At 31.0% G+C, this 24,199-nt stretch overlaps 2 protein-coding genes across 2 annotated transcripts in view; both read left to right on the plus strand.

Moving 5' to 3' along the window:
• LOC105178563 (transmembrane E3 ubiquitin-protein ligase 1) overlaps positions 1-7,097 on the plus strand; it is an 18,026-nt gene extending 10,929 nt beyond the window's left edge. Inside the window, exons 8-15 of the mRNA XM_011102058.2 lie at positions 1,319-1,476; positions 1,570-1,629; positions 1,755-1,848; positions 3,566-3,736; positions 4,929-5,257; positions 6,044-6,160; positions 6,243-6,397; positions 6,709-7,097. Coding sequence (XP_011100360.1) covers positions 1,319-1,476; positions 1,570-1,629; positions 1,755-1,848; positions 3,566-3,736; positions 4,929-5,257; positions 6,044-6,160; positions 6,243-6,344 — 1,031 coding nt within the window. The 3' untranslated portion in view covers positions 6,345-6,397; positions 6,709-7,097. The remainder of the gene's footprint in view (positions 1-1,318; positions 1,477-1,569; positions 1,630-1,754; positions 1,849-3,565; positions 3,737-4,928; positions 5,258-6,043; positions 6,161-6,242; positions 6,398-6,708) is intronic.
• Positions 22,023-24,198, plus strand: LOC110011262 (the record flags this gene model as incomplete). Its single annotated transcript, XM_020699403.1, has 2 exons — positions 22,023-22,372; positions 23,785-24,198. Coding segments are annotated over exons 1-2 (672 nt in total), but the record flags the coding sequence as incomplete, so codon positions are not given.

Here is a 24,199-nt window from a genome sequence, read left to right on the forward strand (position 1 = left end):
GGGGGCTGAGGGGAAAGATTATATTAGAGGTTTTCTTTTTTCAGTTGGGCCATCTGGATGAGTTGTGGGATAATTCATCCCACCTCAAGCACTTAAATAGTGATTTATCACGGGCCTGGAGTCACGGGTATGTATCAGGTAAAGTGAACAATGGCCATTGTGAGATTGGGCTGGATAACAATGTAAATGAGGCCTCAATTGTTTGATCTGTGTGCGAGCCATTGTAAGAAAGACACAGATAAAATAGTAATGCGTTCTGACCTAAAAGTTGCAGATGCTGTACCTGATTACATAGTTGAGTTTTCAATTACCATTAGTGCATTCGAAGATTTGGTTTCATGCTGACTACTTTGCTTCCTGTGGTGCATTGTAATATAACATGCAAAAACCATGACATCTGCATTCCAGGATTATGATGTTTCAAATAGTGAGGGGAAAGATACTGTTGGAGGGTTTCCTTTTGTAATTTGGCCATCCAAATGGGTTGTGGCATAATTCATCCTACCTCAAGCACTTGAATAGCCCATGAATCATGGGCATGTAAAGTAAACAATGGACATTCTGAGCCCAATCCTACAATGTAAATGATGCCTCAATTATTTGCTCTGTGTGTGTGTGCCATTGTCAGAAAGACACAGATAAAATAGTAATGCGTTGTCCTAAAAGTTGCAGAAGCTGTACCTGATTACATAGTTGAGTTTTCAATTACCATTAGTGCATTCGAAGATTTGGTTTCATGCTGACTACTTTGCTTCCTGTGGTGCATTGTAATATAACATGCAAAAACCATGACATCTGCATTCCAGGATTATGATGTTTCAAATAGTGAGGGGAAAGATACTGTTGGAGGGTTTCCTTTTGTAATTTGGCCATCCAAATGGGTTGTGGCATAATTCATCCTACCTCAAGCACTTGAATAGCCCATGAATCATGGGCATGTAAAGTAAACAATGGACATTCTGAGCCCAATCCTACAATGTAAATGATGCCTCAATTATTTGCTCTGTGTGTGTGTGCCATTGTCAGAAAGACACAGATAAAATAGTAATGCGTTGTCCTAAAAGTTGCAGAAGCTGTACCTGATTACATAGTTGATATTTCAGTTACCATGAGTGCATTCCAAGATTTGGTTTCATGCTGACTACTTTGCTTCCTGTGGTGCATTGTACTATAACATGCAAAAACCATGACATCTGCATTATGATGTTTGAAATACTCGTGGCTTCACTTTTGTAGAAATGTCATCTATTGTTTTCTCTTAATTTCTGCCGGACACAATTTTATCATTTTGACTTATATCGCTCGTAATTTTCTGTAGATGGAGATCAAGATAAGTATTATCTAGAAGGACTGATGGAAAGCCCTTCAGTGGATGATGATGTAGATTGCTTCTCACCCATGTTTTTAAATGCGACTTCAGTCAACACTGAGGTCTACTACAATAAAGCAGTTAACTACACTTTGATGGTCACCTTTGTATCCTTTACCAGTATATTTTTCTAATACTAGACATAAGTAAAATGAGATTTGTATTCTTTTGGTGGATTCCCTAACTTTTTCGTGCACTAGATCTCTTTCCTCCAAGTTCTATTGTTAATCCGGCAAATGGAACACAGTAATACGCAGTCGGTAAGATTTCCTTTCTTGTACTTGATACTTCATGACAAGAGCTGTTATTGCAAATTGTATTGTTAAGGCTTTTGCTGCTTTGTATTTCATAAAGCTATATGAAGCACTACTTTCTTAAATTCCAGGGGGCTGCCAAAGTTTCACTTCTGATGATTGGGCATCAGGCTATAATGGATGCTTACTTTTGTCTCTTACATCTTACCGCTGGAATTCTAGTTGGTATGTTCCCATATGAATCAGTTTATATGTGCGTAATGGTTCCCACTTTCTATAGGTGATCTTGTTCCTAATCTTTTTTTTGGCGGATTCTAGCCTATTCTTTTAGAAATTGTTTCTTCACCAATCTTGATTCTTATACCGAGCTTTGACTTTTTGAGTATACCTTTGGACATGTAAGCAACTTTCATTAGCATCCGATGTAATAATTTCTCTCTATCCGCACAAAGAATGGTTGAATCATTGATAGAAGAAGTACTATTATAATCTAGGAGAGGATCTAACAAAAAGTTTAGTCAGTTGGAGGCAACTGAATAATGTGGTGGGCCAGCTCTTGTTACACTCATGGTGCTGACATCATGTGCTGGAATATATAGTATTTAGACATCTAAAGACAAAATGACAAGGTAAAAGTAATTATGAAATAAAACTCCCTGGTACTTAAAATTACTAGTGTCGGCATCGCTTGAGGAGACGGTAGCTTTTCCACTGGGATTTTATTTCCCATGCATTGCAGAATGAATAAGACCATGGTCTGAATCATTTAGAATCTTTTTGGGTCAAAACATGCTGGTACCTATGCATTTCAGACTGTTGTTAGGATGCATATATATTGCTATACATGCCTCAGTTGAGAAAGCTATATAGTTGATTTATTTATTTGCAACCTGAGAAACTAGAACTCAGGATATTGATCTTTGCTTGTTCGTGCTGCAACTTTACAGGTCCAACTATAGTCCCTACAAACATGTGTTGTAACTTTGTGGTTGAATTTAAATATATATTTTTATGAAGTCACAAAAGTATGTCATGATTTTTCCTGGTCCATCGAGCGATTAAGCATATCATAGTGGTGGCATATCCCATAAATTTGTGGACATAATTTAATGCCGCGATGGCTAATGTTGTGCAGAGACAATCCTTTTTTGGATATGAAATGTCAAAGGATGTCTTGTATCATGAGAGTTGAACATGTTTTCCATAGTCCCCTACTGCAGACGTGCTTCTGGCACTGTACAATGTAGTATCCAGATGGTGATTATAATATGTGGGGGTATATTATGAAGGGTTGGACATCTTAAACTTATGTTGTCAGGGCACTCTAGAAAACTATCTAAGGTGATGTCGAAGTTCCAAGAGTAAGAGGCATCCTTCTTTAAGTAGTAGGGGAAAATGCAGAAAAAGAAAATTGGGTAAGTAGTTCTACTGACATTAGATTCTCCTACTGGAGCTGGTTATGTGATAGGGTCTGTAATTTGTTTAATTATCTCCACCTGCAGACAATAGTTTGTTGACTTATGATATTCCCCTGAGAAAGTGAGAAACAGTAGATGGTAGTGGAGATCATCTTTTCTTGTTTAGAGACTTCAAGCCAAACAAAGACTGGTATTTACATAATATTTAATGTGCCAAGAACAGCTATTGTATTTGTCCATCACTGTTTGGCTGCTTGTATTGCAGCTTAGTTGGAATGTTAAGCTGTTCAATACATGAGGGTTTCTCGATAAGCAGCTTAAGGCCTTAATAAAAATTTGTGCTTCTTTGCTTCTACTTATGCTAACTCAGTTGTTGGGTGTTGTTTCTCGGAATAACAATACTTAAAGACAATCTACAATCTGCCTATTTCTCTTTGAGATTACCTTGTTTGCTCTTCATTATAAAAATATTTCCTATTGTTAGAACTTGTATGAAGTTTAAGCTGGTGCTTGGCTGGTTGCAGAATCCCTTTTTAATGCCTTTGCAACTGCTGCATTTTTCAAGTTTGTGGTCTTCTCGATATTTGAAATGCGGTACCTTCTTGCAATATGGAAGGCAAATAGGCCTTCTATGAATAATGGAGAGAATTGGGAAGCTATGAGGCGCGAGCTTTCAGCTCTTTACAGTCGTTTCTGTAAGTCTCTTTTACCTGTTATGTAATATATGTAATATTGTTCCCAAATGTTTAGTGGGCCTATCTGGTTTGGGAAATTGGTTCTTTCTGAGTGGTCAACCCAAGTGCCTGTTTGAGGCTCACAACAAAAGGCGTTGCTTGGTCATGTATGTGTTGTGGACCACTTGATTATTATCTATAGAAACATTTAGATTAATTATGATGAGTATTTTCAGAAGTATTACGTGAGAGTGGTTGCGATATGCCAAAATTTGAATTTCCCTGTCTTGAATTAAGTAACTAGAGTTTCACAATGTTGATTCACACATCCATTGTGGGTTTTGACTTCGGACGACATTTCTGCTTGCTAAGCTTGTAAATTTATGTTCTCTTTTCTGAGAGTTTCCAAAATTTGAGACATGTGCAAGCTTGATTATGCTGGATGCTTGTACTGAAGCACTGAAGCAGCCATTGCAGAAGAAACTATAGAAAAAAACTCTTAAGAAATTAGTGTATGTGGAGAAACGTTGACATAAAAAAACCGGGAGATTCAGTCATGGGACAGATTGACAGAGAGAGATGGAAAAGTAAAGATGGAGAATTGCGTGATATAGGAATTAGTTTAAAACATTGTACCGAATTTTAAATAATATCAAACATTTTGAACATACTTGTTACTTATCGGTCGAACAAGGAGAGATGTGAAATAGGTATGCTAAATTGTGCATCTAGGAGTTAGTTTAAAACTTTATGCTGGCATTTGAACGATGGAACAAAAAGCATGAGGATATTTAACTGGCAAGAAATAGAAACCGAACCTATAGCAAATTGGATAACTATAAAACTAATACGGAACATTACCAATCTTCGTTTGAACTGAATTTTCAGTTGGCTTGTTTCAACATGTAAAGATAATTGTTAACACCGTAAATTCATCCATCCACAAATAGTACTCCGAGTTAGCGTGGGATGGGTAATAAAGAGTAGTGATTGATGTGGTCAGTTATGAAGTAGTTTTTGTTTTCGCTTGCTCCAATATTGGTGCATGAAATTACCTTTCTGTGTAACATCTTATCCTATCTCTAGATAATTGTTGTATTTGCTTCACTGTCTTTGGGTTGTAGACCTTCTATATTGGTTATTCATAAACACAGCTTTATTTTGTTTGCACCTTGTTAAATGTCTGATATTTTCTTGCATTGTTACTTTGCAGATGGGATCCTTTTAGGTGGCATTCTCGTCATGTATGAGTTTCATAAGTTCTTGCGCTATATTATCCTCCTCCTCTACTCTTTCTGGATTCCACAAATAGTCACTAACGTGGTTCGTGACTCGAGGAAACCGTTGCATCCTCATTATATTCTTGGGATGACAATCACTCGCATTGCTATTCCATTATATGCATTTGGTTGTCCGCATAATTTCATGCGAATAGAGCCTGACAGGGGTTGGTGCATTTGTTTGGCGCTTTTCACGGGGCTCCAAGCATGTATTCTTCTTCTGCAGCACTACTTTGGAGCTCGGTGGTTCATTCCTCGTCAGGTTTGTTTCTTTCATTCCAAATAGGGATGGTTTTGCTCTCATTTGCAAAATTTGGTTTTTATTTTGAGTACCATAAAACACAACTGCATGTGGACTTACGAAAGCTCTGCTAAACTAAGTTTTCTGTCCCTCTCAAAAAAAAAACAAAAACTAGTTTTCTGTCGCTCAATGCCGTGACTATGAATCAGAAAGGCTCGATGCTGTAAGTTGAAATATCATCTTAAATCCTAATAATAAGACCATTTTAAGTTTAGTTTGAATGTTCTGCTTCAAAGATATTTGAGGCGTACTCTTAATAGCCATGTGGGCAGAAAGAACACATGCATATTCTCCTCTACGCTTGTGCTGCATTGATGGCTAATATGGTAAATTTTACTGCGTTGTCATTAATCTCCCAAAAATCTGGTATCATTCATGTAAAGTGATGTCCCTTAAGAGCTGTTTACTTTGAGATCCTATCAAATGAACTTTTAGAGTAATAACCTAAACAATGAGACCGTGAACGCAATTTGCATTTGGGTATTAGCTGAATTTCTCATGGAATTCATTTATGTACATTGTCACTTGTAAGGAAGCACGGTTTTTAACTTTAGATATCTGCTTTAAGTGTTCTAGAGTGGGAGAAAGAGTTATATCATATTTCTTTTCTCAGAAACCAATGGTTTATATTGGCTCTAGTTGCTGTTCCTGTGTGTCTACTTACTGAAGATAAATAAATTTTACTACATCAAGCATGTTATGCTAGTTGTAACAGCCGATTTAAGTATTTTAGCATGATATATGCAGATTTTACCAGAGAAATATAGCTACTACCGGAGATTCCATCAGGGTTCAAATCATGCCATAGATTGTGTTATTTGCATGACTACCATTGAGCTCGGTCAACGTTCAAATGATTGCATGGTATTGCCTTAGTCTTCCTTTTATTACCATGAGATTTGTTATCTTCTTCAACTATCATTTTGACTCCATTATCTGTCTATAGGTGACGCCATGCGATCATTTCTTTCACTCTGGATGTCTGCAAAGATGGATGGACATAAAAATGGAGTGCCCGACATGCCGCCGTCCGCTCCCACCTTCCTAGAGGCTGTATATTTTGTTCTTAAACTAAGTTGAGACTGCTTAATAGTTAACTCGGTAAGATTCCCCAAATTTACAACCTTAACTCCCGACTCCTTTTTGTTTCCGAGTTTTGAAAACAGTGTTCTCCACATTCACTTGATTGTGCATGTTTTCAAGAAGTACCTTGTCTGGGAATGGTTGTTTTCTTTCAAATTTGACCGGGACCTAATTCATCCCAATGCCAAGGGTTCAAACCCAAACCTCCTGTCTCACTGAAAATAACTCAACAACATTTATCTCCGTGTCTCTCTTCTCTATACAAAGATCAATTTAGAGAAACCTCATCAAATTTATACAGCAGTCACCATTCCATATTTCTGTTCCAGGTTGGAGAAAATGGAGAAAAGGCATGGCTAATGTTGATCGCAGAAGAGGATCACGGTCTAAGACGAGCAGCCCCACACGGTTTGCATGTATACAGTAATGTAACGGAAAGGCAACAAAAGATTTACAGTTAAACTTTCTTCTCCAGACGTCTCGTTTTTCCTTTTAAGGTATAGGTTTAAATGACAGATGCAGCGCATCTTTGTCCCAGGACGCTAAGAGCAGCTTATGTTTGGCTGCCACTGAAGCAAGGTACATATTTGGTCACAAACTCCTCTTCTGTGTGTATATACCGTCTTCAAATAAGTGGATCTATGTTATGTATAATTGCTTTTCCTATTGTAGAATTTTGCCTATATATGTCTCTCTCTATATATATATATTTGCTTTACTCTCTATTTTAACCTCCATGTTGTTTTCCGATATGGGATTCTAGTGATGAAAATATTAGGGAAAAGAGAATTTCTATCTTCAAATATGTGTATGTTTTTCTTGCATGTTCTTTACTCAATGCATAGTCCAGACATACCCTTAGATGTCAAGAACAATATAATATGGGTAAATTACAATGACCGTCTATAACATTTTGCATAATTATGAATGTTTTTCGTTGTTTAAAAATGTTAATATTCCCTTAATGTTTGATGAAATTATGTAATTTTTGGATAAATACTTGAAATTGTCAATTTTAACATTACTGTATTTTTTTCCTTAAAGAAAATAAAAATTTGTATAAACATCGGACTAAACGGATGAAAAAATTTGAAAAAAATCATCCATTGTATCCTTAAAAAATTTTCATAAAATTATATATCGGTCAACAAGGACGATTAGTTTATCGCAAGAAATAAATGAAAACCTAACAGAAAGTAGCGGATTGGTTCAGTTGTTGGATGACCGCTAGAATAACAAATGTATCAGTGATTTGTCAAACAGTGAAAAGGTATTTATAATTACATCAAACTCAAGGAAGTTCGTTGCAATTTATCCAAACAATAAAATTGCAAGTTTAACTCTAGATATGAAATTGACATTAACTATCACAAATCATGTTAATTTGAACATATTTTTATTCTATCACGTAATTAAATAAAACAGAACTATCACAAAAATATATATATTTTCATTCTATCACATTTAAGAAGAAATCAAATAAAAAAAATATTAAAAATAAGAACCCTTAATTCTTGAAAATATTATTAATTGAGAATTGAGAACGGAAACAAATTAAACCGAGGGGGGTTGTTCCATATTAGTTGTACAAACCAGCTCTCGATGTACTAATTATAAATAGCCATCGTTATTTGAAAAATTATCAATGCCTTCTTGATTTTAGCAGTTGTCTAATAATTAGTCCAATTTCATTCATCTTTTGCGGTAAATTGATTAAAATGCCCTTTTGGATTAAAAATATTAATTTTATTTATTTTTGAAATTTTTTTGATTTTTTTATGGACTAAGTGGGTAATTTTAAAAAAAAAATTCATTCACCCCATTCAAAAAATTTTATAAATTTTTAATTTTTTTTTAAAAAAATACAATAATAGTAAAGATAACAAATCTCATACCTCCATTCAAGAAATTTTATTAATATTAGGGGTATTTGTAATTTTTTAAATAATGGAGAAATATTTGTAAATATGACAAGGTTCAGGGGAGTTCATTGTAATTTGCCCTTTTCTAAAACATCCTTTTTTTTTTATTTATCTCTGTAAAGTAATTAGTTATATCAATAATTTTCATTCATACACATTTGAAGTAAATTTATATTATCAATATTGATTAATTAATCAACTTTTTCTTATTAAACAAGCAAAAAGTTGAAAACACCAACGGATGGAAAATTTCAATCTATATATATATATATATATATATCTATACTATGTATAAAAGGTAAATTTTAAGTGTTTGTTCTCTATGAAAAGATATTTATACTCTTATTTAAGTAATATTTTTTCAATAATAAATCAAAATAAAAATAATTATAAAAGAATAAAGTTCTATAGAGAAAGACTATTTATAGTCCTAATACATCTTAATTATTTAGACAATGCTAAACATACTTAATTAAAAAGATAAATAAACAAATAATATTTTCAGATGATTAATTTGTCAGAAGAGATTTTTAAAAATATTTTACGAAAACTTTAATGTACTAGAGCATAGTAAAATTCAAATATTTAAGTAATTCTTTTTAATACTAAATTAGGATTAATTATAAAATAAAATTCTATAAAAAGAACTATTTAATAATCCTAATACCTCTAAACTACTTACACAATGATAAATATATCAAATTAAGAAGAATAAATAGACAAATAATATTTCTACATAATTAATTTATTAGAAGAGATTTTACTTTAACAAAAAAAATAATTTACTAGGGTTATAGTAAATTTAAAATGAAATAGCGTCTCGATAATATATAGAGTTAAGTACTAGTTTAACTTCAAAAAGTAAAAAAATAAAGAATCAGTATAATGAATTTTTAGTAAAAGTTATCAATTTTATTAAATTAGAAGTGCTCTCGAAAAACTTGATATGGATAACTTCTACCTAAATGATTTTATTTCAATATTAATATGAGATAATTATATTTAAATTGCATTTTCATGCATTTTTATTTTTTACCCTAATATACTGGAGGTAAAATGATACTAATAAGTGCAACTTATGACTAGGAATACATACATAAAAGTGAGATTTTTTTAAGTGTTTATTGCTAAAAGACATTAGTACATTTACATACGTACTCTTTTCAATAATAAATGAATATTAGTTATATAAAGGGTAAAATTATTGTTGGTCCCTTAAATTTGTATTTGACTTTAGTACCTAAAATCCATTTTTTAATGTTAGCCCTAAAATTTTAATTTTCCGACCCTTCTGATCATTTTTTGATAAAAATGTAGCTGAAATATGGTAATGTGACCAGCACATGTAGGGGTGGGTGTTTGGATCGGGTATTTTGGATCTCGATCCAACCCAACAAAAGCGAATTCGGGTTAATTTTTCAATTTTTTCAAAAGAAATGCAGGTATCAAATTAATTTTAAACATTGGGTCGGGGTTTTGGTGGGAGAGTCCCACCAGAACTGCCCGATATTTTACTCTTTTTTTTTTTTTTAAAAAAAAAGGTAAAACATGTGTAAGAGGGAGTGTTTGTGTAAAGCATGTAATCATTTTGCAAGCATCAATCTTCTCGATAAAGTAAACCCAAGTCTCTTATCATCTTTTTCGTGTTGTAAATAATCGGGGGAAGGATGTGACTAGGGGGTTTTAAGTTACTAGCCCACCGGACACTTCATCCACTAGAAAAATTATAACACTTAACTATGATTAATTGTTATGGTTATTGAACACGGCCACGCAACGGTTGTTGGCCGTAGTTTTTGCAAGGGTGGCTAAAACATTTGAATGGCTGAAAATCATTACAAATGTTTTGACCATGGCTCTTAGCCGTGACAAATAATTTTTTCATGGGGGAAAAATTATTTTTTTGCATCGATTTTATTTAAACATAGTTAGTAGTCATTTATGATGGTTTTTAGTCATAGCACTAGTAATTTTTGGGAAAAAGAAATTTTTCATCCTATAACTTTGGTTTGAATTTGTTTTGGTCCTTTAACCTAATTTATGACTCTTTTGCTCTTTTGATATAAATGCTAATAATCCATCATAATGCTCTAAGTATAATATAACCAAATATTTTTTTAATAAACCTAAACTCTTATACCATTCTAGGCGAGTATTACCTACGAGATGCAAAATGAATAAATATATATGAATAAAATTGCTTTTGAAAAGTTGTGTAGGTGTCAAAATTGAGTCAAATGACTAAAATTAAGCAATTTTGAAAGTTACCGGACTAAAACTAAAATGGGTAATTTAAAGGACTAAAATTAATAGCAGGCTAACTTAAATGACTAAATAAATAATTTTTTTCTAATATTTTTTTCTAGTAATTGTAGCACCTTTAGGGCATGTTGTACTCTACTTTATGTTCACTAGCCGAACACTTGCTGACAACTGGGATTGATCACGTTAGTTGTATAACGGCTGACCGATCGCATGCACTACATCATAGTTGAACGAACTAGGGCAACCTATACACCATCAGTGGGAAAGGGGCTACAATCACCCTTTGGTTTAGGCTAGGGATGCGTTGAGAAAAACTGCGGAGCAACAATCATAAACCATCCTCTGATTTTAACTCATCTCCTGATAATTACCCTAGTGTGTCGCCGTTATAACATGACTTGGCACAAGAATCGAGTGTGGCCGAATCATCATAGTACTTCATCACTGGTGCTTGCCATGGGCTATATTCCTCCACAAACCTCTTCAAATATAAGTTGAGCATAACATCATTTATCATTCTGAACTTACGATTATAGCACTTACAACACATGCATCTAATTTTTTTGTGGTTCATATGCATACTGATCCTTAGTCCAATTTATAAAATTCCAAATACCATCTTCATACTCCTCCATTTCCCAACAAATTCTTCTCATACATCCATCTCCTCTATTGTCTTAATATATTACCTCATTGTATATAAATACATATATAAATTATAAACACCTAAAAAATTATATATAATTAACCTTTTCATAATTAATATATAATATATTGAAAACAACAACAACATTAATTAGAGTTTTATTGGTTTCATTGTTACCTAGATAATGATCACATCCTCCACCTCAAATTTTCAGACCATGCGAATTCAATATTAATAATATATATATATATATATATATAATACCAATAAAAATTGAAGGTTAACATTATTCAACTTTAAGAGTTTTGATTGGTAGAATGCAAGAAAGTAAGAACACAAATGAGAGGATGCACTCCAATTTATAGAGCTTTTTATAATGAATTTGTGGACGGATTTAGGAAAGACTTATAATATAGGTGTTGAAATAGAGGCATTAGAAGTTTTTATGTAGAATTTTGCAATGACATTTAGAACTATATTTTTATAATTGTTAGAAAATAATCGTTCAATTTGCATACCATCGTAAAACCGTCTCAAAATATTTATCAAATTTCACAAATAAGAAGTGAACATAAAAATATTCCTGATCATGTATGTGGGATTGAATGTTTATCCTTCTTAATTGATTTGTAAACATTGACAGCTCGATTTTGAGATATCTGACTTCACTTAATACTTCATGTGGACAATTGTTTAAAGGGATATAATAAGTCTAAATAATTAAGAATAAAGCTAAGAGAGTAAGTAAATCTTCTAAATACATGCGACATCATAGATACTGTAGGGCATGTAATTGTTTCAGGTAGTCAGCATGACGATGATGTTTTCAAGAATATTTACAGTGTACTTCGGACATACCCAGATAAGTACAAAAGCCCATGATAAATATTAAAAAACAATCAAACCGTGTGGAAAAAGCATCCAAAGGACCCTATATAATGTAACCTTAACTGAAATAATAAACCCCTCGGAACAGGACGTTGAGCCCTCAAAGATGGCTTCATTGCGATGCCTCCAAAGTGTATAGACCGTGCATGACGATGATGTTTTGGTTGTAGGGTATGTGAATTCAGACTATGCTGGTGATTTGCATGATAGAAGGTGTGCAACTAGGTATGTTTTTACTCTAGGTAGCCCCCGCTGTATGGTGGTATAGGGTAATTTTGTAACTGTACTGAGAGTAATAAATACGCGTTGTATTTGTAATCTAATTGAGACTTTTATCAGAGATAATAAAAATACACATAATGTTTGGATTCATTTTCAAAGTGTTTTATTATGTTTTATGGAGATAGAGAGAGAAAAACAAAAATAAATAAGTATGTGTCAGAGATAGTATACATGTTTGGATTTGTTTTTGAAGATAATTTAAAATAAATATTGTATGTTTAATGTTGTGTTTTTGGGAAACAAAAATTACTGTTCATTGTCAAATCACTGTCAAATCATGTCTTTTTTATATATTTTTATGTATATGTGTGTGTAAATATATATGTATGTATTTATGTCAAAACAGTTAAAAACACCCAAATAATATATTTTTGTATAATGACAAACATTGGATATGTTTTATCTTATCCTAAAAATAACTTGAAAATAAAAACAAACACCACTCATCGCTCTCGAGGACGTAGGCACCTTCTCCAAAATTAATATAATATTATTTCTCAATAGAAATCATTTTAGTTCGTACCTAATACCAAACAAAATATTCCACGCAATTTTAATTTTTTTATTATCGATTAACTGAATCGAATCGAATACTAATTTTTTTTTTTTGCGAAATGTGAAAGAAATGTAAATATTTAACACTTTAGGGCCCTAATTCCTAGTTTAATTATTTTTTTATGTATTGAAATTGCATTTGATTATAGTATTGGAATTTGATTCTTGTTATTTCGTTCTTTAATTAGTTCAATTTTTAATCGAATTCGATACGTTATATTTTGATATAATAAAATTTTAATTAATCAAACTTTTTATTCAAGTCGGTATAGTTGTACCGTACGTGCATCAAATCTAAGGGTGTAAACTAGTCAAGCTCGAGCTCGATTTCGAATGGTATGGCTCGAGCTCGAGCTCGAGCTCGACGAGCTCTTCCAGTTCAAGCTCGAGCTTGAGCTAATTCTTTATTATTATTATTATTATTATTACTATTATTATTATTAGATTAAATTATAGAAATCACCAAATTTTTACATAATTTTATAAGTAATAAAATAGATTGCATGCATAATTATATATTAATTTAAAATCATAAGTGAATTACTTGTTAATTTTAAAAAGTATAACACAATACATTTATATATTAAAATATAACATAAAATTTATATGTGTCATCTTAAATAATTATTTTATAAAAAATATTATAATTTACTAAGTTGTTGATTAAATTTATTTTTTATAAAGATTAAATGTATAAATAAAAGTACCATAATTTATTATTACCGAATAAAATGTATGATATTGATTAATAATTATAATACATAGTCAATTTTGAGTATAAAATTGATAAAATATTCAATATGAAATTAAATATATAAAAATTTTAAAAATAAAAATATATATAAAAAATAAAAAAAAAACTCACGAGCTGATGAAGGAAAAAATTGAGCTCAAACTCGAGCCAACAAGAAAGGTGAATTGCTTCGTGAGCCGGCTCGACCGGTTTGACACCCCTAATCGAGTCATGTGTGTGTATTAAATACAAGAAAGGTGGGCAGTCTCAGTTAACTCATTTATTAGGATCCAACAACGAGACGCAGGATTCTGCAAGGGTTTCTGTCACTGATTCATGCTTGTCCGCCCATCCTTCACATGCTTGGTGGTTGGGAGTTATACTGTGCCAGGGTTGACTTGTAATTGGTCCATTATCACTCTGTACATGTCATCTTTCAGATTTATTTATTTTTATTTACATCGACACTTTTAAAATTAAGTGCACCGTTCGTATTTTTTGTAAAATTACTAATATACCCTTTACAAAAGTGTCGGAAAAATGTGTACTTGAAAATGACAGCTACAAATTTAAGTGGTGTATTTATAATTTTGTAAAAAATAAGTACTATTTCTGTAATTAAACTTAATTTTTGAAGGTGTCGTTGGAATTTACCCAAAAGTTAAATTTCTTATATGATGGTAATTATACTGTTAACATGGCCAGTACTATGACTAATGACATGGGACATTCCAAGATAGCATTTCATAGCTTTGTCAATAATTATTACGAGGAAAATAGTAATTTTGGTCGTATAACTGTAGGAATGTTGCGATTTTGATTTTGTTGAAATATGATACGTGCACCGCACTAAATGTGGTCAAAATCCCAATTTTTAGGGTTCATGCAAGGCGGACGTGGCACATCGCAGTCAGGTTTGCAATTCCTGATCGATGTTGTCTTTAATCTGCCAATTTTTTTAAAATTACAGGGCTTAATCGCGGTAGTGAATTCCAATAGAATGAAAATTGAAAATGATCTATAATAACAAGATTAAAATTGGAATATTTCCTATGATTACTTAATTTGATAATTCTGACAATGTAGGTGAGCTGGAGCTATTTTCTTAGGAGATACTGTTTTAATTTTATATTTCTTTTGGGTCTAATTTATCTCATACTTTTATCTCTTTTTTTATTTTTGGGCTTTTTCAAGAAAATTCTTTAAATAAACTTATAATCAATATGTTTGGAAATAAGGCAAATTACAGTTGGCTTTCTCGATATTTGAAATAATTATAAATATTTTTTTATTATTTAAAAAATTATAAATATTTTTTTAAATAAAAAATAGTTATGTAATTTTTAAATGGTGAGATGAAAATTAATTACTGCCTCACTAAAAAAAAAGTTTTATAAAATATAGGGTTAAATATAGTTACCACCCATAAAGTATCCACCCCACGTCCATTGTCCCCCTAAAGTATTAAAACCTTCAAAACCCCCTGACCTTTAGCTCTTAATTTTTAAAAGACCATTTTATCCTTACAAAAATTGCTATGTAGAAAAAATAAATAAAGAGATTTCTAAAATGTCGAAATCATCCTTTGTCAAAATTTTGTCTAATTCTAGTATCACTTGTTCGTCGAGTTCTTTTTATTTCTATAATCCTAAAGTACTTGGGGCCATTTTATTTTAGTTTCACTTATTTAAAGTACTTGGAGCCATTTTATTTTAGGTTCACTTATTTATCAGATCAAGTTAAAAATAAATTTATGTAATTGTCATACATATATAATGTGGAGTGGATGCTTTAGGTATGATAACTGTATTTAACCCTATAATGTAAAACAAACTGATTGTGGATAGAGTAAATAATCTATAGGTCATATTAATCCAGCAAATATTTTAGGAAATTCTAATAAAGTACATAAAAATTATAACTTACAATGTCTCAAAGGGCATTTTAGTCAAGTCATCACATAAATTGAATGAAAACTTAATAGAAGTTAATGAAATTGGCTCGTTGTTAGATATACATTACAATCAATACGATATATATAATTTTTTCAAATAAAAAAAAATATTTATAATTATATCAAATTTCAAATGAGGTGGTTGTAATATACCCTTGAAAATAGTGTGATTCCTTGTGTCCAATATTCTTAATATTGCAAATTTTTTAGGGATAATTACACTTTTTTCCCTAAAATTTAATTTAATTACATGTAGACCCCCCGTGGTTTGAAAATTTAAATCTAGCACCCTTGAAATTTGCTTCCATCTAACAAATAAATCCACCCGTTAGCCAAAATTCACTAAATTTGCAGATAGTAACAATAAAATCAGAAAAAAAAATCTATATTAACCCCTAGTTGACTTATTACTGACTTATTGCAGGTCAAATAAATTTTTTATCCTTATACCTTTTCACGTGTTAATACATGTGACAAGATATATCTTCATGGTTATAAGGTTGTCTAGTTTGAAAAAAACTATTTGATTTGCAATAAGCCAGTAATCAGTTAATTGAGAGTAAATACCAATTTTCATTCAGTTTTTTTTATTGTATCAGCAAATTCAATGAATTTTAATTAATAGGGAGATTTATTTGCCAGACTAAATCTGAAAAAAAAGGGACTATGATTATATCCCATTTGTTTTATGATATTATCTCCATCATCTCACATATAAACTCGTGGTTTGGTCCTCCAATAATTAGCAATGCTTTCTGTAATTTGATTGGTGGGAATTTAAAGCGACATAACTAGTGTAAATAATTGAAGTTGGTCTGCCCTTATTGAATTTTTGGTACATCACCCGATGAGTACTATTCATGTGAATGGTCCAAATTGGGCTTATAAATCTACCAATCACTTCTTACAAGTCTTGTCGACTTATATTTCTCAACCACCTTATTAAGCCTCCGTTCGAACCTTAGATATATGCTTGGCATTGTATATATATATATATATATATATATATATGGGTTATTATCAATTATCAATTTTTAAGTTTTATCTATTTAAAAGCACACTAGAAAAATAATTATTCTCAATATTATAAATTATTATGGTTAAAAAATATAGTAACTTCCATTATTTTTTACATCGGGCAAATAAAATTAATGCGAAAACTTAAATGTTATCATAGTTAATTAAAATTTCCTGTGATTTTTTAGCTACGGCCAAATCACTCGATTATTTTTTTAGTTATAATTAGTGTTTTGGCCTTGCCTACTAAGAGCTGATAATCGTTGTATACCTGTGATTAATTAGTGTTTGCCATAATTTTTCACGTTTAACTGCTATAACAAAAAAATTATTTTTCTAGTGATGTGAAAATGTATTTGTTTATATGTATTCACCTTTCTTCATTTCAATCATGAATTTGTTCATATAAATATATTCATGTAATGATGTATATAGGGAAAAGTATTATTTTAGTCCGCTAAGTATGCCTAATTTTAATTTTAGTCGATAACTATGTCCATTTTTGTTTAGATCCAGTAACTTACGATATTGTTTACTTTTAGTCATCTGGCAGATTTTCGAACAATTTTACTCCTATGCAACTTTTGAAAGGCAGTTTTAATCCATATGTACTCATAGGGGTAAAATTATCCGCAAAACTGCAAGATGACTAAAAGTAAGCAATTTCGTAGGTTACTGGACCTAAACAAAAATGGACATAGTTATCGGACTAAAATTAAAATTAGGCATACCTAGCGGACTAAAATAATACTCTTCCCATGTATATATTGATATGACACAATTATTATTTCGTTAAAAGAAAAGTATGTTAATTTGACACTGATGGTAATATAAAATAGAATTTTATAAATTAATTCGAACATATTTTTAATTTGGTATGAAATCCTATATAAAATAAACATACATATTTTTGGTCAGAAATTAAAAATTGAAAATGAAAACAGTTTAAGTTTCAGATAAGAGCACATTTAGGGTGTGCTGTAATAGAATCTGCTTTGTGGTGGGAAAAAGCTCAAGATGTTGTAATCGTACTTGTAATGAAAGTCGGAAGTGTTTGAAATTTTAAATTGAAAAGTAGAAAAATGTTGAAGTTAAATGTTTAAGGAAATAGTTAAATATTTATAATTTTATTAATAAATTGTAGAATTAGTACAAAACTTATTATATATATATATATATATTAACTTAGTTTCAAGGGATAATTAAACTGTTTTCCCCTAATGTTTGATGTAATTAGACGCAGATCTTTTGTGGTTTGAAGAATTAGATCCAGTACCCTTGACGTTTGCTTTCATCTAACAAATAGATCCCTCGATCAGTCAAAAGTACTCGAATTTGCTGATATTAGCAAAAAAATTAATGAAAATTCATATTTACATCTGATTGATTTATTACTGACTTATTATAAGTTGGGGGTGAAAATATACCTTCTCATATGCTTTAGCTTGAGAAGATGTATAAAGGTAGTCTAATTAGAGACATATTTGTTTGACCTATAATAAGTCAGTAATAAGCTAATAAAAGTTATTTATTTATTTATTTTTTGCTAATATCAATAAATTTTGACTAATAAAGAAATTTATTATTAGATGAAAACAAACGTGATGAATACTAAATATAATTTAGTAAATTATTGAAAATTTATGTATAATTACAGTAAATCTAAGAAAAAAGGAGGAGGTAATTACCCATATTTTCAGTACAAAAACTAATAATCACTTAAAATAAGATCACTCAATCCTCTACCCCCTTTAAAATTGGGGAAACATACACCACATGCTTATCACCATCTAGGTCTATGGTTAGATAGACATGAAAATTCACTTAACAAATTCCAAAATCCAAAAGAAAAAATGAGGGTTAAATTCATTTTCACCCTATGTAATATGGAAAAATATTTGAAATTATTTTATGAAAATTTAAATATAAAAAATCATCTCTTATGTATTATTATGATTTATAAAAAAATAATAATCACATTCGCACCCACCAGCACTCTTCCCCATTGCACGACTGCCTCCCCCTTCTCCCACCCGCTTACCTCCTCCCCACCCCCCCTGCCACCCTCAAAGAGGGGGCAATGACAACGCCATCACCCCCCGTTTGGGCAATGAGAGGAGGAGGGTGACTGCGTATGAGTCGTTGCTGGGTGACTGCTATTGCCTAGGGTTGAGAAGGGTGCGACTTCCTCTACAGCTACCATTTTTTTTACAATTAAATTTAATTACTTTAATTATGTTATTAAAAGAATATTATATTAAAAATATTAATATAATTATATAATTATACATTTACATATAAAATAATATCTTTTGTTATCAATAAATATTTTGTTATTTTAAAATTTATTAAAATATATATTTTATAATATATAATATTATATATATATCAGACTGAGTGCAACTAATAAAATCAAGAGAGAAAGACAAAATTAAAAAATAATGCACTTTTCAGACTCACATTCCCAGTCAACGCGAGTGTACCACGAACTCTGGTCTCGGGAGGTTTTTTGATTTTTTATTTTCATATCATAGGGGGTGTAATTGATACTTTATTTTTTATAAGAGTTTTTTGAACATTTTCAATATCATAGGGGGAGTCTTTGTATTTTTTTCGAAAAAATAATAATAAAGGATAAATTGTATCAATAACCCCGGCCCTCAAATTATATCTAATTATATAATAATCTTCTTGTTTTTATGTAAATTTACAATGACTCCCAGAGAGGTGTCAGGAGTATACCTATAATTATAATTATAATTTCAAAAGTTGTATTTAAATTTTACAAAGAGTATGAGGTATTTATGTAAATAAATCTAACATCAAGAGACATCGATATAGTTTATCCAAAAAATAAATAAAAACCCAGAACAACCAGAAGAAATTCAACTATAACCATAACTAATTTCCATGATTAAAAATAAATAGCCTTCTTAAATAGTCATTGACTATGTACGGTACGACTACGCAATGGTTATTGTCAATGTGGCTAAAATATTAGTCCTGACTAAAAGTCATAGCAAAAGTATTTACTATGGGAAAAATAATTTTTATAATAAATAATTTAAATTTTTACATCAATTTTTATTTAACCATAATTAATAATAATATTTTATCATAATTTTAATCTATAATAAATAAAATTATAGCTAACATTAAATTTTCATAAGGTGAACCCTGACAATGCCTAGAGTTTGAATGGTCTTCGAATTTGTGTCGCAAAATTCTAAGATACCATTTTCAAACAAAGGCATGATTCATTTAAGATGCCAACTAATCTGGTTAGGTCGTTTTTTTAGTTCCCTTTAAGATACCATTTAATTTTTTTCTTTTTTTTTTTTAATGGGAAATCGACTTCATTTAGATAAGTGTAGAAACTGCATTATCCTTTGAGAACATATTAATTAGTGGGTCGGATATGATGGTTATTCAACAAAAGCTAATTATTTTCTTTTGTAACAAGCAGGCATGAAATCAACTCTGAATAGATTTTGAACCAACGTTCTCTGTACTGCTGCTGGAGTATAAGGTTGGATGCATGAAAAGTAGAAAATATTTTTTCCAACATTTGTTCATCCGTCTCATCTTTTCCACATAACCTCAATTTTCATACAATTCGGAACTTCTTAGAATTATATCAACAATTATTTTAAGATCTTGCAGTCGCAATTGTATCCACTTATATATTGCACGTGGTAAGATTACGGTCTTTTGATGGTCAAATCGATCATTTAAACTTTTCCAGAGTTGAAAAGGACTTTTAACTGTTAAATATTGAGACTTCAGGCTCTCATGAAGATGATGATGAAGTAAAATCACTGGTTTAGCACAATCTTGATCAGAAGCACTAGTATTTTCTTTTATTATTTATCCCATTTTGTTACTTGCCAAATGAAATTCAGCATCAAGAACCAAGGATAGATAGTTTTTTCCAAAAACATCAAGCGCAAAGAAATCCAATTTTGTGAGATTGACCATTAAACTACAACAAGTTAATATGCACTTTTAGCATAATACTGAAGATATACATATAAGTAAAATAAAATATATTACACATGATATAAAGTAAAAATGACATGAAACATTACTAACAGTAAGTAACATATAAGTTACTATGACATGCATGCATACATAAAATTAAATATATTTAAGTTTGGCTTAAATCTTATAATGTTCCAAATAACACTTAAATGGTATTCATGTCAAAGTTGTTTTCATAACAAATAAATTTTATTTATAGAAATATACTAGCAAAACATGCAAAATACATACATGGGCATATGAAAGAAAACTATATTAGTAAATTGAGTTAATTAAATTAACTTCAAGTTAGTCATATTTTAATAACAATAGCTATACTATGATATCAATATATATATATATATATATCACGAATCAATTAAATAAATAAAGAAGCGTCGGGCTTCTTGATCAAGCCATTGTCTCAAAACACTTTAGGTGGTGAGAAAATTAAACATTACACTTATCATCGCTTCAGGGATGATATTGAACATAATTGGTACAAAATATTTCACCTATTACTGGATATGATTTTAATTCATTATTTACTTTAAAAAGCAATGAAATTTATAGAACATATCCATTTCAGGGATGAAATCAAAAATTGTATGCCTACTTCTGGAGGCAATATCACATCCACTTCAGGAGATGAAATTAAGAATTGTATGCCTATTTCTGGCGGCAATATCAAATATGATAGATTTTTTTTCTTTTAATATATATGTCTACTTCAGGATACATTGAAATATATAGAATATAGTTACTAATATTTTATTATGGATAATCAATAATAAAAGTAACTATGATATTGTAGAGTAAACAAACAAAGAATAAAAATTATACTAGAAAAATCAACATTCTATCTTGATCAAGCGTAATGTCATGCTGATAACGTGTTATAAACTTAGACAAATTCTGTGTTTATTGGCTTATCACCTCTAATAGAATATAAAGAAAGCAATAAATATATTCTCCTTCAAATCAGTTTTTTATTCTCTCAAAAGCTTATTTTATAAATGAAATACATGGTGGTATTTACAGACCGCCAACATTATGGTTACAAAATACACCATAACTATTATAATTACAAACTATCATCGGGACACAAAAGGGTATTACACAATGAGCATTAAAAAAGAATATCAAAACGTGTATCCATTCATATATATATATATATATACATGTATATATAATAATCTGGGCATTATGCTTGAACAGTCTGAGAAGCCCAAAGGTACAAACATCAATTCGTGGGCCATTTTGAATGCTTTTTCATAATCAACGATGGATGTCATGGTACAATTATTGTTTCTAGTTTAAAGAAACAAAGAAAAGGTAATAAGCAGTGGAATTTATCTTCTGGACCTCGCATTTGTGGCACACAGACTGTCTGCAATAAATAAGCCTCACCATCTCTTAGTTAAATACAAAATCGTCCAACTGCTGCCTATTTATGAACGTAACGTCGAAACTCAGAGAGGCAAAGGCAAGTGAGAGAAAGAGAGAGATGGGAGAATCATACAACGGCGTCTTCCAAGAAATGGAGGAGACAGAACCAGTTAGCCCGACAGGCCAATACTTCACCAGCTCTGTCATTTCAGTTTCAGTCGTTGCTGTTCTGGAATCACAACACCCAATCGACGATTCCCAGACCACGTCGTTGCTCCGACATGTCTTTCTTCCCATCAACCCTCGTTTCTCTTCTGTCATGGTACATTTCTTTGCTCCCTTCTAAACTTTTCTTTTTTTTTTTGGTTAGTACTTCTAATACGATGAAGTGAGAAGAAAGTGAATCTTATAATTCAACGTTAGAATTAAATTGATTAATATAATATTAAAGGGTTAATTATATTAAACACGTCGTCAAAAATATGAATAGATAAAAATACTCCTTTAAATAAAAATAAATAAATAAAGGGTTTTATGTAATTTACTTCCCTGCAAAATTACAAACGAGCAAATTACCATTCCATGAAAAAATAACAACAATTTATCTCGTTTTTTAAAATAAAATAAATTGCTTCATTTTCGAAAGTGACGGTGTTGCTTTCTCTACAATATAAAATCCCTTCATGTAATGTTGCGTGAATTTGGGCACCAATGAATATAAGCCTAAAACAAGAAATGAGATCTGAATTAGGTAAATTTAATAAAGGTAAATTCTTTTTTTTTTTTTGATTGAGTAGAAACATAGAAAAGGCTATAATAAAGACTAGCACATGATAAATAACACCAGCATTTATACCTTTATATAATTAAAGAACACACGTGTTTTTAATTTATTGATCTGTTAATTTTTTATTATTTTTATCTATCATCTCATTTTTCTCGATCGCATTTTCTCTACGGTCAAATTTTGTATTACCTTTTTTTCCTCTTATTTTTTCAATTTTTTATGTTCTTATAATCTTATTTAAATAAAATACGTATAATTTTTTTATTATTAATAAAGTACATATGAATAATAAGTTAATGTTAGATTTATAAGAAAACGGTGATAAAAAAAATATTAGTGAGAGTAAAAGATGCATGAAAATTGAAAATAAAAATTACTTAAAAGATAGCGGGAGAGTGGAAAGTTAATTGAATAATAAAAATAAATAAATAATTTTTTAAAAATGCAAAATGACAGACATAAGAAGATAAAATTAAAACACTAAAAGACCAATGTCCCTTAATAATAAAGCATAGATTATAAATATAAAAAAATACGGTGAACAAAGGCAATAATTGTCCTTCGTTTTGAACAGATGAAGGACAAAAATCGAATAAAACATAGGTCAAATTAGATCATAATTTTTGAAAATAGTCTTATAACTTTTAAAAAAGTTCTCACTTTTTAATTACCCTACCAACTTTTGTTAGGAAATTAATGAAAATAAAATCACGTGCAAATTTTCCGACATTTTGAAAATGTACCAGCCACATGGTTTGCACATAGTTTTTTCCGTAATTTTTTTAACTAAAGCTAACACATTGACTGGAAAAAGAGAATTTTTGGGAGTCACATAACTATTTTCAAGAATCCCACAAGTAATCAAACTAAAAATACATTAAATTTAAATTATGGGACGAAAAATACAATTTCCACGCGAGCTAGTAATTAACCTTGGTTCTGGACAGGTTAAGGACAAAAATGGAATAAAACACTGGAAGAAGGTGGAAGTGAAGCTCCAAGACCATGTCAAAGTCCCCACCTTCCCACAAGGGAAGTCACCGGACTTCTACGACGGCTGCTTCACTGACTACTTGTCCAAAGTAGCAACTGACCAACTCCCACTCACCAAGCCATTATGGGAAATTCACATTGTCAAATACCCTACAACCACTGCAGCTGGGAACGTTGTGTTCAAACTTCACCATGCACTCGGCGATGGCTATTCTCTCATGGGAGCTCTCCTTTCTTGCTTGCAGAGGGCAGACAATCCCGCAATCCCCCTTACCTTTCCTGCATTCAACCCGAAAACGGAAGCTCGTCGTGCCCACGTTAGTATCTGCAGAAATTTCAGTCGGGCTGTGTCCGGAGTGATCAATACTG

This window comes from Sesamum indicum, linkage group LG16, assembly GCF_000512975.1.
Source record: "Sesamum indicum cultivar Zhongzhi No. 13 linkage group LG16, S_indicum_v1.0, whole genome shotgun sequence".
In the NCBI taxonomy this organism is placed as follows: Eukaryota; Viridiplantae; Streptophyta; class Magnoliopsida; order Lamiales; family Pedaliaceae; genus Sesamum; species Sesamum indicum.